At 39.0% G+C, this 12,703-nt stretch overlaps 2 protein-coding genes across 3 annotated transcripts; both read right to left on the bottom strand.

Annotated features, from left to right (window-relative positions):
* Nucleotides 1-6,034: 6,034 nt before the first annotated feature.
* On the bottom strand, nt 6,035-11,069 carry LOC105450160. 2 transcript variants are annotated; one of them, XR_974433.1, is made up of 11 exons: nt 10,626-11,069; nt 10,163-10,257; nt 9,938-10,068; nt 9,579-9,654; nt 9,352-9,492; nt 9,103-9,276; nt 8,532-9,035; nt 8,159-8,441; nt 7,849-8,068; nt 7,578-7,764; nt 6,035-7,014 (listed from the first exon to the last, which is right to left on the bottom strand). XR_974433.1 is itself a non-coding variant. In XM_011689881.1 (10 exons), the coding sequence occupies exons 1-10, from the start codon at nt 10,663-10,665 to the stop codon at nt 7,704-7,706; spliced, it is 1,725 nt and encodes a 574-aa protein (XP_011688183.1). In that variant the 5' UTR covers nt 10,666-11,069; the 3' UTR covers nt 7,213-7,703. The 2 variants fall into 2 exon arrangements, 1 of the variants encoding a protein (XP_011688183.1); XM_011689881.1 differs by lacking the exon at nt 6,035-7,014 and having other exon boundaries at nt 7,213-7,764.
* A 228-nt stretch (nt 11,070-11,297) lies between these two features.
* On the bottom strand, nt 11,298-12,269 carry LOC105450161 (protein PET100 homolog, mitochondrial). Its single transcript, XM_011689882.1, has 2 exons — nt 11,977-12,269; nt 11,298-11,675 (listed from the first exon to the last, which is right to left on the bottom strand). Exon 2 carries the CDS (start codon nt 11,664-11,666, stop codon nt 11,430-11,432), a length of 237 nt encoding a protein of 78 aa, XP_011688184.1. The 5' UTR covers nt 11,667-11,675; nt 11,977-12,269; the 3' UTR covers nt 11,298-11,429.
* Nucleotides 12,270-12,703: the final 434 nt, after the last annotated feature.

Here is a 12,703-nt window from a genome sequence, read left to right on the forward strand (position 1 = left end):
TCGAGTCTCTCTCGGTGTCTTCGATGTCTATTCTAAAGAGATTTAAAACGAAAAAAAAATACATAAAAAAAAATAAAAGCGCGAACGAGTTAAGCGTTTTAGAGCCTCGGTCTGTGTAATAGCAAACCCTAAGGAAACTCGGAGCCTTTTCTTTATCGACGTGACTGTGCAAAAGAGGAAAGGTTGAGATCGGAAAGATATTTCGATAAAAATCCTCGCACTTTTCAGCAAAATTAGTCGTCGCTACATTAAATCTGTCCGCCGTATCGGCGCATCGTTGCTCCAGCAATAATAGGCGATAAAGTGTTATTGTTATTTCCTCTTTAAACATATATCAGCCGATTTAACGTCAGTCAGCTAATCAGAAATGTAGACGACCTACTTTTATTGTAAAAGATGATAAATACACGTAATTTTTTTCACATATTTTCTAAAATATTACGCTGAATAGTATTTACAATTTTTTTTTATTTTACGTTAAAATTACGTTATAAAAATTTAAACGAAAGGAAAAATGTATGCGGAAATACATTGTCTCATTATTTTACGTCTATGTCTTCGGCCGATGAGATGACCTTAAAAGTGTCTGAATTTCTGTCCGTCGAATAACTTTGCTGAAATAAACACGCGCGGTTTGCCCGAATAAAATATTCTCTAAAGAAATCGATAACGGAAAGGCTCATAGTTAGGCGATATAATGGAGGATTCCGCGTTTAACTTTAACGAAAGTCGATTTTGCAATCACTTTGCCGTCGCGAGGAGAACTAATAAGTCGTGGCCGTATTATCATAATTGTTTGTCGTACCTACCGTTTAGATTTAATTAATTGTAATTTAATAATTAGCATAATTAACGACAATTATTATACAATGCGGCGTCGCGGACGCGCGCGATCCCCGGCGCGGGGCCGGCAGGCGAGTCCGCGTCGCCGCGCGTGGATGTTAGAGATATTTTTCAACTTGTACTAAATGTGATAAATCGATGAATTGACAATGAGCAATCTAACTGTAATATATGAATATTATATATTACATATATATACATACACAAATATTCTATATATATAATATTACGCGCGCGCAACACACACAAATATTATATATATATTATATACATAAATGTCTGTCGTACAAGCCGTAATTAGGATTTACTGTAGCTAGTACGTGTTAGCTTATTAAACGAATACACTCGTAAATGGCAGATGGCGGAATGAAACGCGTTTATGCGGTCGAGATGAGAGAGAAAAAGAGAGAGAGAGAGAGAGAGAGAGAGAGAGAGAGAGGTGTAGAGTGAAAGACAGAGAGAGAGAGAGAAAAAGGAGTACAGATACAGAGGAAGTCAAGAATAATATCGTATGCCGTCTCGAAATCTGTCCACGAATTCTCCATTGACGCTGGGCGCTGTCGTGCAAAAGCGAAGAACGCGTCTGCGACCCTCCGGCTCTTCGGCTAACTAACTAATTAATTAAGAGAACTTGGTGCAACGTGTGAAAACAAGGTCTCGCGAACCTTTGGCGCGCGCGCTCTGCCGCTGTATAACGGGATTTACAATCATGTCGCGTCTTAAACGAGGAAGTCCGCGTAACGACGACAAAGTAAGGAGCGCGGAGAAAGAATAACGCAAATCATTTCATAGGAGAGACCTCCCGTCGCTAGATCTAGCGATGTAGAAATTAATTTCATTATTATCGTATACATTTTGAAAAAAAAAGAACGAAGAAATCGTTGCAGCGTTTTATTATCAGTTCTTTGAAATAGTTTTGCTGAACATCGGTTTTATAAATTTATTAGATTACAATTAGAATAATTACGAATATATAAAGAAGACACGAGATTCCTTCTTGTGAATCTCAACGCTTTTCCGGGCGCAGTGCTAAAAGCGGATTGTATATATGTGCGATCAAGTCGATACCGTCTTATGCATCCGTTGAAAGTCGATCGCGACGTGCTAGATCGCGCGGCCACGTGTTCTCGAGAAGTATGCGTTCGATATATACCTATATTACGTATATAATATAAAACGGCCGTTGGTACAAAAGTGCGAATCTCTCCCACCTGAATCCGATCCCCATTCGCGAGCGCCGATCCCGTGTTGAGATCGACGATCGATCGACCAAGCTGAACGAACGATTACGAGACGACGAATTAATTGTAGTGTTTTAAACGAGCCATATAACGCGGCGCCCCACGTCATTGGTACGCTTTAAATAACGGGGGAGTATAAAAGTATTGTGCGAAAGCAAGCACACACCACTCTATTACCGGTATATATTATATACATTGTAATCAATTGTTGTCTACGATATAATGTTATTTTTCTAATTCATATTCAATTGTTATTGTTGAGCGAAAGAAGTAGAGAGAAAGAGAGATAGAGAGAGAGAGACGGAGAGAAAGAGAGAGAGAGAGAAAGAGAGAGCGCGAGAATAAATATGGATGAATGATGAGGGACAAAGATGAGGCCGAGAGAGGTGGAACGATAGAACGAAAAGCGAGATGATGGGAGAAAAACGGGGAATAAAAGAGAAGGAGAGAATGCGATATTGAAAGATTGTGGGAGTGAGATGAGAGCGAAAAATGCGTACGAATGGAAGTTGAAAAAAAAAAAGCACATCGAATACTTAAGCGCGAATAATGTATTCGACCAAGATAGAAATCTCCTGTACTTTCCATTTCCATTTGCTTCCCTTTCGAACACATTTACATACATCATCACGTACAACGAGTTCTATGTCTTTCCCAAGTGTTTTGGCAGCTCGATTCTTATACGGATAAAATCGTAATTGCGAGAGACACGGTTATATAAATTAATATTCATTATCGATCGATTGAAGCCGAAGAGTCTCAAATGTGCCAAAGGAAATATTTTTCGCAAAAATTATGCGGTTGTACGATTTTAACGTTTTTCGACGTGGCAAAAGAGGCGATTCCGTTTTATCTTACAATTAGTAATTATACGTGCGAGCGGTGTGTTTAGAGCTAGAGCGCGCCAAATCCGCGATTTTACTGCTCCGCCTCATATCAGCAAGTCTTCATTTCTCCAAGGGAGAAGACTCGCTCCCTTGCGCTTCTCTCGGAAGCTACCGAGTGTGGCTACGGCTTGTATACCAACGCCAACGCGAATCGCGACTAAAATCCCTCGACTTGGCACTTTGGAACTTTGCGACTTGAATTCTAGGCAGATAAAATATGTAGCGCGCGGATCGTTTTCGTGCGAAAGACCGCCGAATCGGACTTCCGCCGTTCCCAATTTCCACTCGGCTCGCTCCACGCAACGTACAGCGTTTTGTCGCGTTTGTACGAGGGAAGGGTGGGAATCGCGGCTGGACGGGGCGCAAAGTAGTGACGGTGCGCGATTAGCGCGACGATGCCGCGCCGAGCCGCGCCGCGCCGCGCCGCGCCGCGACGGTGCGCCGGTCGCCTGTGATATACATAACAAAGTCGCGAGCGCATAAGTATTGTATTTTTTGTAAGGCTCATGTACGCCACGCAGATTGTGATAACGCGAGTTCGCGGCGTCGTCGTCGTCTTGGGGATGGACGACGGACCGGCGTGCCTGATTATAATTATACCACCGCGCGAAAACAGATGCACAATTTCCAAGTACGGTTCGGCGGGCCTATAATACCTTCTTGTTTTCACCTACCGAAGCGAAATAAGTGCGAATGAGGCTTGTTAAGGCTTTATTAACTTGTGCGAGGAAAGACGCGTTCCTTAGCTTTTTTCAAGTCCGATACGCTGTCCGAAGAGAAGGACACTTATCATCCGCGCACCGCTTCTCAATTGTCTCATGCCAAAATCGGATCGGGATACAATAAGAATTTGAACGAAAAGTTATTTGTACTTTAGGTCGCTCACACGGGGACGCGTTGTTGATTTTTTTCCCTTCCTTTTTTATTAACGAGTTTCGGAGGAGATGATTTTTAATGTGCTAAAAATTAGACTGATAGACTTGTGCACGAAAGTGATACTTTTTATATATGTATGGGGAAGCATAGAGTTATGAGACGATTTTTCATTTTCGCCTTTTGGAAACGGTAACGATCGTGTACTACGTTAGGAAAGAGACGAACGCTGCCTTCTCATTTGTTTGTTAAAGCTGTCGAGAATCTTGTCAGCGGGATATATTGCTCGCACGTCGTCTCGATTAATTATTGTTATCTTAATCGATGCGAATCCTCGCCGAGTCTCGGACAGATAGTATAGAGCACGCGGAAGAAACAGTAATTAATTTGATAAAAAGCTAGGATAAAGAAACTAGACGAAACTTTTATTTGTTTCTTTTTTTTGGCGATTTGATAATTATAGAATTATAAATTTTAGAAATTATTACGGAAAATCTCGAACTAATAATACATCATGTAAAGACGAGACACCTTTCCAAATTTACGATCCCAGACAGCACATGTCCAAAACATAAGACGTCTTAGAGACATCATTGAAACGCTACGTCCCGGTTTTAATCATGCTTGTAATTTGATTGTGAGATAAATTACGAACGCGCGCGCAAGCGATGAAAAAAATTTTTAACTCCGTATTTGTATTACGAAATATTTATTTTTGCAAAACGTCGCGCTAATTCGATGATTCTTGAGGAAAAAAAAACGAAAAGACGCATAAGAATCACACTGGATTACATAAAGTTATTTGACTGCGAGAATTAAAAAAAAAAAATCGTTAGAGCCGCCACCCACAGATTTCGTGTTCGCCGATCGTTACTCGCGCGCGGTCTGACTATCGCGACCTGCACTGTATAAAACTACAAGTTTTATTCCGGCTATAAATGAGAATTCTCTATACGAATGCGCTATCACGCCGGATATTCCTAAAGAGGATGCTTAATAAATAACACGCTCTCGAAACAGAATCGCGTCAGATTGACACGCTCGCGGACGCTTTAGACTCGGCGTAAAAATTTTATAAACTCTGAAAAAAAACCTGCAACCATTCGCCGGTTTGGTGGAAGCCGGACGATCGCAGTAACTATTATTGTCGGACGAGCGATCGTTACAAATTCGTAACTTCCGCCGGATGCGTGCGATAAAAGCTTGAATTTACACCCAATATTCGTCAAAATAGAAACGAAAATTATCCGCGGATCTTGGGACTCGGCGAGCGCATCGATCGCGGATCAATTAATTCTACGAATTCTCGCAACGGGACTATACGTTAGTTACGTAATTACGCGTCGCGTTTTTTGTGATATTTTTAATCTGCGGGTGCGAGCGTCTGCGTGCATGTAGTACGTTGTTGTTGAATCCGGTGTCCACCGCGAGATGCCAAAGAATTGTAAGTCGTGTAATAAAAGCTGTGGCTGTAAGGTAACTATGATAATGTCAATGATAACGAAATGATGATAACGAAATGCTGATGATGATGACGGCGATGATAATGACGACGACGATGATGATGATGAGAATGGAACGTCTGGCGCGGTGATAATCGTTATTGCTATCTTGTAACGTTTAATGTATATCAGTGTCGTGCAAACAAAAAATAAGAAAAAAAATGAGCGGCTGAAGCTCCTCGGTGTTGTGGGTATGCATACTCGTTCCTAGCAACTCGTATGACAATTACTATTCGATACTACTCATAACGATTGCATTGATCTACTTTACTCTACGTACACTTTAAAGATAAATAAATACATTCTGTCCAATCTCACTTAGGCCTGTGTCTATATCTGTGTTCTTCCCTCGACGATGTATGAAGGGCTCTCTCCGGAAGAACGTTGCGTTCGACATTTTCTTTTTCTTTGACCACTAGATTTCACATGTTTAGCCAAGCGTTTTTCTTAAAACATATTTGCAGAAAAATGATTGTTGCAACGTTCTTCCAGAGAACCCTGCACATCTTTCTTTATTCTCAATAGAAAGGATTTATTTCCAGGAAGGTAAAAGGTAATTCCAGATGGGAACCGTCATGGATCATTAATCGTACATGCTTCGAGAGTTAGACAGACTAGATCTTACGAGTCTCTTCAAAACAATTTCTTCTCAAATTTCCTATTCGGGGAAACGGAACGAAGATATACGTATAAAAGAAGCAACCAGTATCACTTTATTATTCTGTCAACGACGTTACATGTCAATCCAGTGGGTTTTTTTTAATAATATTTCGTGCTCAAATATTTACTTTCACAGTTTCACACTTTGTTCCTTTCTAGGGTAAAACACACTCAATATGTCATGGTTATTTTGGAGTATTTTTTTTCTAATCGGCATATGGAAAAATATATACATCCACGTATATATTCGTCCATCTATCAGCAATAGAAAACGATTGATCGGCGCGAGCCGATGAACTTACCCTAACGTCACAATAATGCACAATCTGTTCTGTTAATCGATATATGATTATGAGGATTACACCTTTCTTACTGCTAGTGAAAGCCGCCTATGATCTAGACGAGAGGTTATTATTTAATTGTATTAAATCCTTTAATACAATTCTATAGATATGCTAAATTACATATATATATGTTCATTACGCGTCTAATGGCGTACTCGTATTATATCCTAAACTGGCAGATCGAGAGCATATACAACGTATTTTGTTTGTAATGTACGTAAACGTGGCTCAGTATATGTCGCTTTTGGCCTCCAGGTGAAAATGGGATGGATGCAATCGATATCAGTGACTAAGCGTGAAACATGACTAGCTTGAAACGGCGATTCCATAGATTCGCGGCGCGTTACAATATTCTGACGATTAATTGCTGCGTGCGGCATTTTGTTTTGCGCCCTGCAATTTGTTTCGCACAACAATAGTCTCGGATTGCGATATCAGAGCGATCTGACAGCAATTGTGCACGGCTGAATATGTAATAAGTATATTCCACTTATATCTGGGCCACGTTGACATGCAAAGGATAGAAGACTTTAAATTCTTAACAGTTATTATCGACATCTATTCGATAAAAATGACTTCTCGTTCGTCAAACGGATCCCCCTTATAAACCGATAGAAAAATACGTTTTCATTGTTTTTTATCACTTCATCGAGATATCGGAATGCTGAAAAATTGCGATAAAACACAATGTTTTATCCTATATATCGTGACGGTAGAATTTCATGTGATTGTAAATAACATTCATGAAGAAAAACATCGAATATATATCTCTTTTCGATTCTTCATTAAATTAATTTTATAAGCAATAATTATTGCAGCAATAGTAATTTGTATTAATATTGTTCCAATCCCTAATTTATTATCAAATAAATTGAAAATATTCCTGAACTTTTCATTAATTTTACAATTATCGTGGAAAATCATATAATAAGATATAAGAATAACATATTCCACATATTATGTTTATCACATATAAAATGTCGGCGATAAACGCGAAAATTTGATATAAAATCGCCAGAGATTCGATCTCCTTGTCCATATTAAAGTATACTAATTAATAGCATTTCCACATATAACAATTGTAGAATAAATGCAACAGAAATTCAAAACGAAAGAGAACGTAATAACGAAGTGTTAAGCTACAAATAAAATTAAAATGCAGGCGCATCTTGTACGATATTCCAGAAATGCTTTATGTGGATTGTGTTATGTTACTGTAATACATACCTATTCAGTATGGTACGAGTTATAGGGTTCCTGTCACATGAATACCTCTCTACGAAGAAAAAATTTTTTTTAAGTGCTTATAAAAATAACTGCACGCACAATCCATGCGTACATTCATAATCCTTTCTATAAGCGAACTTTCAGCTCCTCCATTCTTTGTTTTATTCTTCTTCGCATTTCTTTGTATCTGAAATATCGAATTTAATATAATACTGCGATTTACATTACACACAATTTATCTTGTACACAATTGCTGTCTATATATACTCACTTCTCTTTCAAAACGACAATCTGACGTTCCTCCTCGTAGTGATAACGCTGCAGTATGCCGTGGCATTCCGCTACGGATAGATTGAGAAATTGCGCGACATCGGAACTGATCTCAGGCGTGGACAGCTTATCGACCAGAAACAGTCGGGCAACGTTCTCGTGCGGACCCAAGACTACTCGGACTTCCAAAGGATACTCGTCGTCCTTCAGCCTTCTTTGCTCTGAAAACGATACAGATTACATGATAGTGAAGGAAAATGAAATCGCGTATAAGTCAATTTTAATTTCCTAAAGAATCAATCTTTTCTTACCGCCGTTGTCGCGGACTACAAATAACGCAAAATTGTCGGACTTGGCATCGACCTTGTATTTGTCCAGCATGAGATTGATAACTTCCTGGGTGTTCACGAGACTCGTCACCCACACGGACATCTGCGAACCGTGGGGCGGTGTAAAGAAACTGGTCTCTCGATTGTAAAAGTGGCCGTTGATCGAGCAACGACGTCGTAATCGGCTTCGCGATTGACGCCTGCCACCCGGACGTCGTCTGATCGCGGTGGAGCCTTGCTTGCGACGCAACACGACACCATCCAGCTGCAATCGGAAGATACGAGTGATACGTGCGAGAAATTTAACTTTTTTAAAATTACAGGCTCGATGGAATAAATAATCGCGATACGATACCTCTAATCCGCTGTCTGTAGACATAGTCATGTTGTCGTCCTCTCTGAATTGCAAAGAATTCACCGAATCCGTGTCACTGTCGGTTCTGTGTCTCTGAAGACAATCTGGACCGGACAACGATCGATTCAGGCCCTTCTCGATCCAGCTGTCGTCGGTGCTGATCGATTTACTGCCGGTGCTCTTCTCCAAGTTGTCGAAGTACTCGACTCTTCGAAGCGTACCGTTTCGATTAGAAGCTCCTAAATTACAGACAGGGGTGTCTGTGCTGGAAGAACTACCTATGCTGTGCGTCGGCGTGCTATTTAGGCTACTGTCGTTGTCCCGGCTGGTTGTCTGGTGATTGGGGCTGCTCGTTTCCGAGTTCTCGCGGGAGTCCGAGGATCGATCGAGACTCGACTGAGACGAGAGCGGTGGCGTATCCACGCTGGATTGCGAGCTTATTGACGGGAGATTCTCCGGCATCGTCTGATATAATTTATTACCGTCCTCGACCTTTCGTTCAACCTGCAATCATACCTCCCAGTTTATACCCCGTTTCACGAACGTGAACGTAAATGTTAAAAGTATGTACCTGCAGAAGTTCGTCCAGCTCATCCCATTCCATATTCTTGACTTCCAATTTCATAGGTAGAGTGAGACTTTTCAAATGATCGGGCGACGTTGGAACAGACTTTGCGTTATTCTCCGCGCTGCTGTCCGACGTGCTCTTAGACATCTCATCCATCTTATCTTCGTCTTCGACATCCTACCGCAATTAAAGACAATAAATCGACACGCCGTTGCTACGTGTACTCTTTTAACGTAAATAAGAATGACGAACCTCAGAAACACTGTGCCTGCACGAATTTCTATTTCGCGCAGTAACTACTGTGCGCTGATCGTCGTCTTCCTTCAGATGGATTACGCCACGGACTCCCCAATAAATTCTCAATGCGCCTTCCAGTATCAATCTTCCATTGACCTGTTTCAAATCGTTATTTGTTTAGAGGTATTCTTTATACGTAACATCTTGTAACTTAATAGAATTGTTTCGAGAAGCCTTTTTACCTCACGACTTCGAATTCCTCCACTTTTGCCTTCGTAATACTGATTAAAAACTTTCAGCTTGGATTCTAAATGCGATCTAAAAACACATTTATCTTTAAGAAATAATTTAAATGATTAATTATCTAAATAAAATATATGTCCTCTTCAGAGAAACATTCAATTATACATGATTATACAAATTTACTTTAAGTACAACTCTTTGGATATTTCTATCTAGATTTGCATTAAAGCAACAAACACAAGATAAACAGTATGTTAATAATAAAAGATTTATTTTAAATTAACGTCAATTATAATGTCGATAATTTATTTTTTTAATTAATTTAAATAAATGTAAGATTTTTTTTATATGTGCCTACCTTGGTAAGGATGGTCGACTTTCCTTTTTCCCAAAGCTCGTGTGCGACTCGACTCTTGTGCCATGGCCGAACAATTGAGGTCCGAATAGCGCTCCATAACAAGGAACGTGGCAGTAAGGCACGCCTTTGTGCTGATTTTAATACAACAGCAAAACGTTACATTACAATCATCGTATTATCTACAATATTGATCTACATGACATGAAAGATTTATTTGTCCGCTACCTCTGCATGTTGCCCGGGATTCAATCGCTTCCCACATTCCTCACACCGTAAACATTCCGGATGCCAGTCATATCCCAGAGACTGTTTACGTTCAGCTGAAAATTGGATACATTCGTTCAAATCCTATGTTCAAAATTTAAATCTCCGAGTCATAAAATTTATAATAGCACGGATGTCTCGCTGTTATCTTTTGTTTATGCACTTATAAATACATCGATTTAAAATTTTATAAACAAAGTAACGAAGTGGACAATGGACGCGCGGCAGCTGAGATTCCCTTACTAACTGCGATTTTCATTTTATTCACGTGCGTAAGACGTAATCGAGTGTTCTGTACGACAATCACGATATATTCTGCAACGGAGGCGAATCGATCGCTCCGCTCCGAAATCGCGAGTAGCGCGAGTAATTGTCAGAGCGAGCACGCCGCCTCGGCGAGTCGCAGTTCGCGAAAAGTACTCACCGAAGTAAACGGGTTTCCCGCACTTGTGGCACTTCCACATGATGACGGACGCGCGGCACCCCTCGCGGGCACGGCAACGGGCGTGTTTTTTCGTCGGAGCCACAAACGGTTTAAACCATTTTGTTTACATTAGCAGAGCATTCCGCTCATTGGAAGTGACATGCGGGTTAATTACACAGATGCTACTAGCGCAGCGACCCTCGTTCCGAAGAGGAAGGAAGCACCGTCGTTTTCTCTGTGCTCCGTGTATGACAAACGCCACCTAGACTTACTCTTTCATCCTGTCACAACGTAATCGTCGTAATAAGCACCATAACTGTTTGTTAGCGGAAAAACACATTTATTAAAAAATAATAGTAATCGAAAACACATAATGTACAGCTAACTTCTCAAAAATGGAAAAGGAATATAAAAGCAATTACAATATAAAAAGCTATTAAAAATATTCTGTTCAATTACATTTAGATAATAAAAAAATCCCTTATAAAGTCTCTTAATAAAAAGAATATTACAACAAAAATATTTTACAAAAGAATAAATTTTAGAAAATAAGATTAAAAACTTAAAGATTAAAGCTAAAAATTAGAACATTAAAGCTAAAAAAAAATAGAAAACTAATTTTCCTACAAAGATTTCCTCAAGTTTTCGTTTTAATATAGAAAAATGTCAGGATTCAAAATGTTTATCAATATTTTTATTTCTACTAACTATTAATTAACCAAGGATATTTTGATATCTGTATTTAAAAAAAAAATTCACTACCGGTATCACAATTAGAAACATTACAATATATTTTCTTCACTGTTAGTTTCTGCTTTGCCTCTCCAAGGCGTCCCAGTATTTCTTATCGGCACTAGCATTGAAATCTTCAATAAATTTTTCCATCTGCTCGTGCGCACTTTTACTCTCAGGTGGGAAGTACTGCTTTTTCGCTTCTACCACATACTTGTCATAGTAGGCTGGCTGATTCACATAGTGAAATATTCCAACGGGAAACGATATGTAGATAAACATCTTGGCTACCTCTAATACCCAACCCATTTCGAATATCTGTGGAAATGTAAAACATTTGCAACTTGCAACCATCTACGTCCCTTTGGTTTTCATTCATAGCTTAATGAACAAATCTCACTGCTATTTTTATTATATAAAAAATTCTATTCTCTCTATATTCTATATTTATTATATACAATTCTTTACAACTATTCAACACACACATTTCAATTATACGACACTCTTTGTTGTACAAATTCTTCTTAATTGTGCAAAGCAGAAATGACACAATACTTCTACATCGATTGAACATTCTGTCGATTTACGCATTTGTCAATATAATTATGGAAAATCATACCGTATCTCGAAGCAGAAATCCTTTATTTACATTTAACAATATGGTAACCAAATATTCCAGTGGCAGATATCAAAGGTATAACAGCGCAATTTGGAAGTGCAGTTACAATCCAGAAAAGTCGCAGAAAAAAATCGTCGTAATTATGATGGTGTGCCTTAAATAAATATCAGGAAAGATAATTGCCTAGGAAAGATAATGAGAAGCACTTGACCAAAATGTTTAGGTTATATTCTCCGATAACACTCCGGTTCGTATGCGGACTTGGTATAAACTACGCAAACGACGTAGTATGTGAACCTGCTGCCAGATAGCGTCCTTCGCGTTTCAGCTGATTCGCAGGTTCGGTATTTACTATATTTTTTGATAGCTGCGAAAAAAAAAAAGAAATATGAAAAATGCAAACAGTTATATAAAAATAAGATGACCTAGCTAGACAGAGTAATGAGAATCGAATAAGATAAATAATATAAATAAATAGAACATATAGCATGACGCGGTCGTCACTGTCGATAGTGTCCGTCGATCTGTTATCGTAGGAGCAAAGCTTTATTTAAAGAATTTTTTTTATATTATAAGTATATATGTATATATAAAAAAGTATAAAATTAGAAGAATGTTGTATTGTTAGGTATATTATTATTATTATAACATTATGATTTTTTCGCAAAAAATAAATTTATCTATATTTTCTGAGAGGGCGCAAACGCATGATTTTTCCCTTCTCGAG

This window comes from Wasmannia auropunctata, unplaced genomic scaffold (genome assembly GCF_000956235.1).
Source record: "Wasmannia auropunctata unplaced genomic scaffold, wasmannia.A_1.0 LD336069.1, whole genome shotgun sequence".
In the NCBI taxonomy this organism is placed as follows: domain Eukaryota; kingdom Metazoa; phylum Arthropoda; class Insecta; order Hymenoptera; family Formicidae; genus Wasmannia; species Wasmannia auropunctata.

Bases quoted from the DNA above. Each gene is read 5' to 3' on its own strand.
- LOC105450160 (XM_011689881.1), bottom strand. From the start codon at position 10,665: ATGTGGAAGTGCCACAAGTGCGGGAAACCCGTTTACTTCG. The intron at 10,258-10,625 runs GTGAGTACTTTT...TCCAATTTTCAG, and splicing joins CGGGAAACCCGTTTACTTCG to CTGAACGTAAACAGTCTCTG. The intron at 7,765-7,848 runs GTGAGTATATAT...TCGATATTTCAG, and splicing joins ATTGTCGTTTTGAAAGAGAA to ATACAAAGAAATGCGAAGAA.
- LOC105450161 (XM_011689882.1), bottom strand. From the start codon at position 11,666: ATGGGTTGGGTATTAGAGGTAGCCAAGATGTTTATCTACATATCGTTT.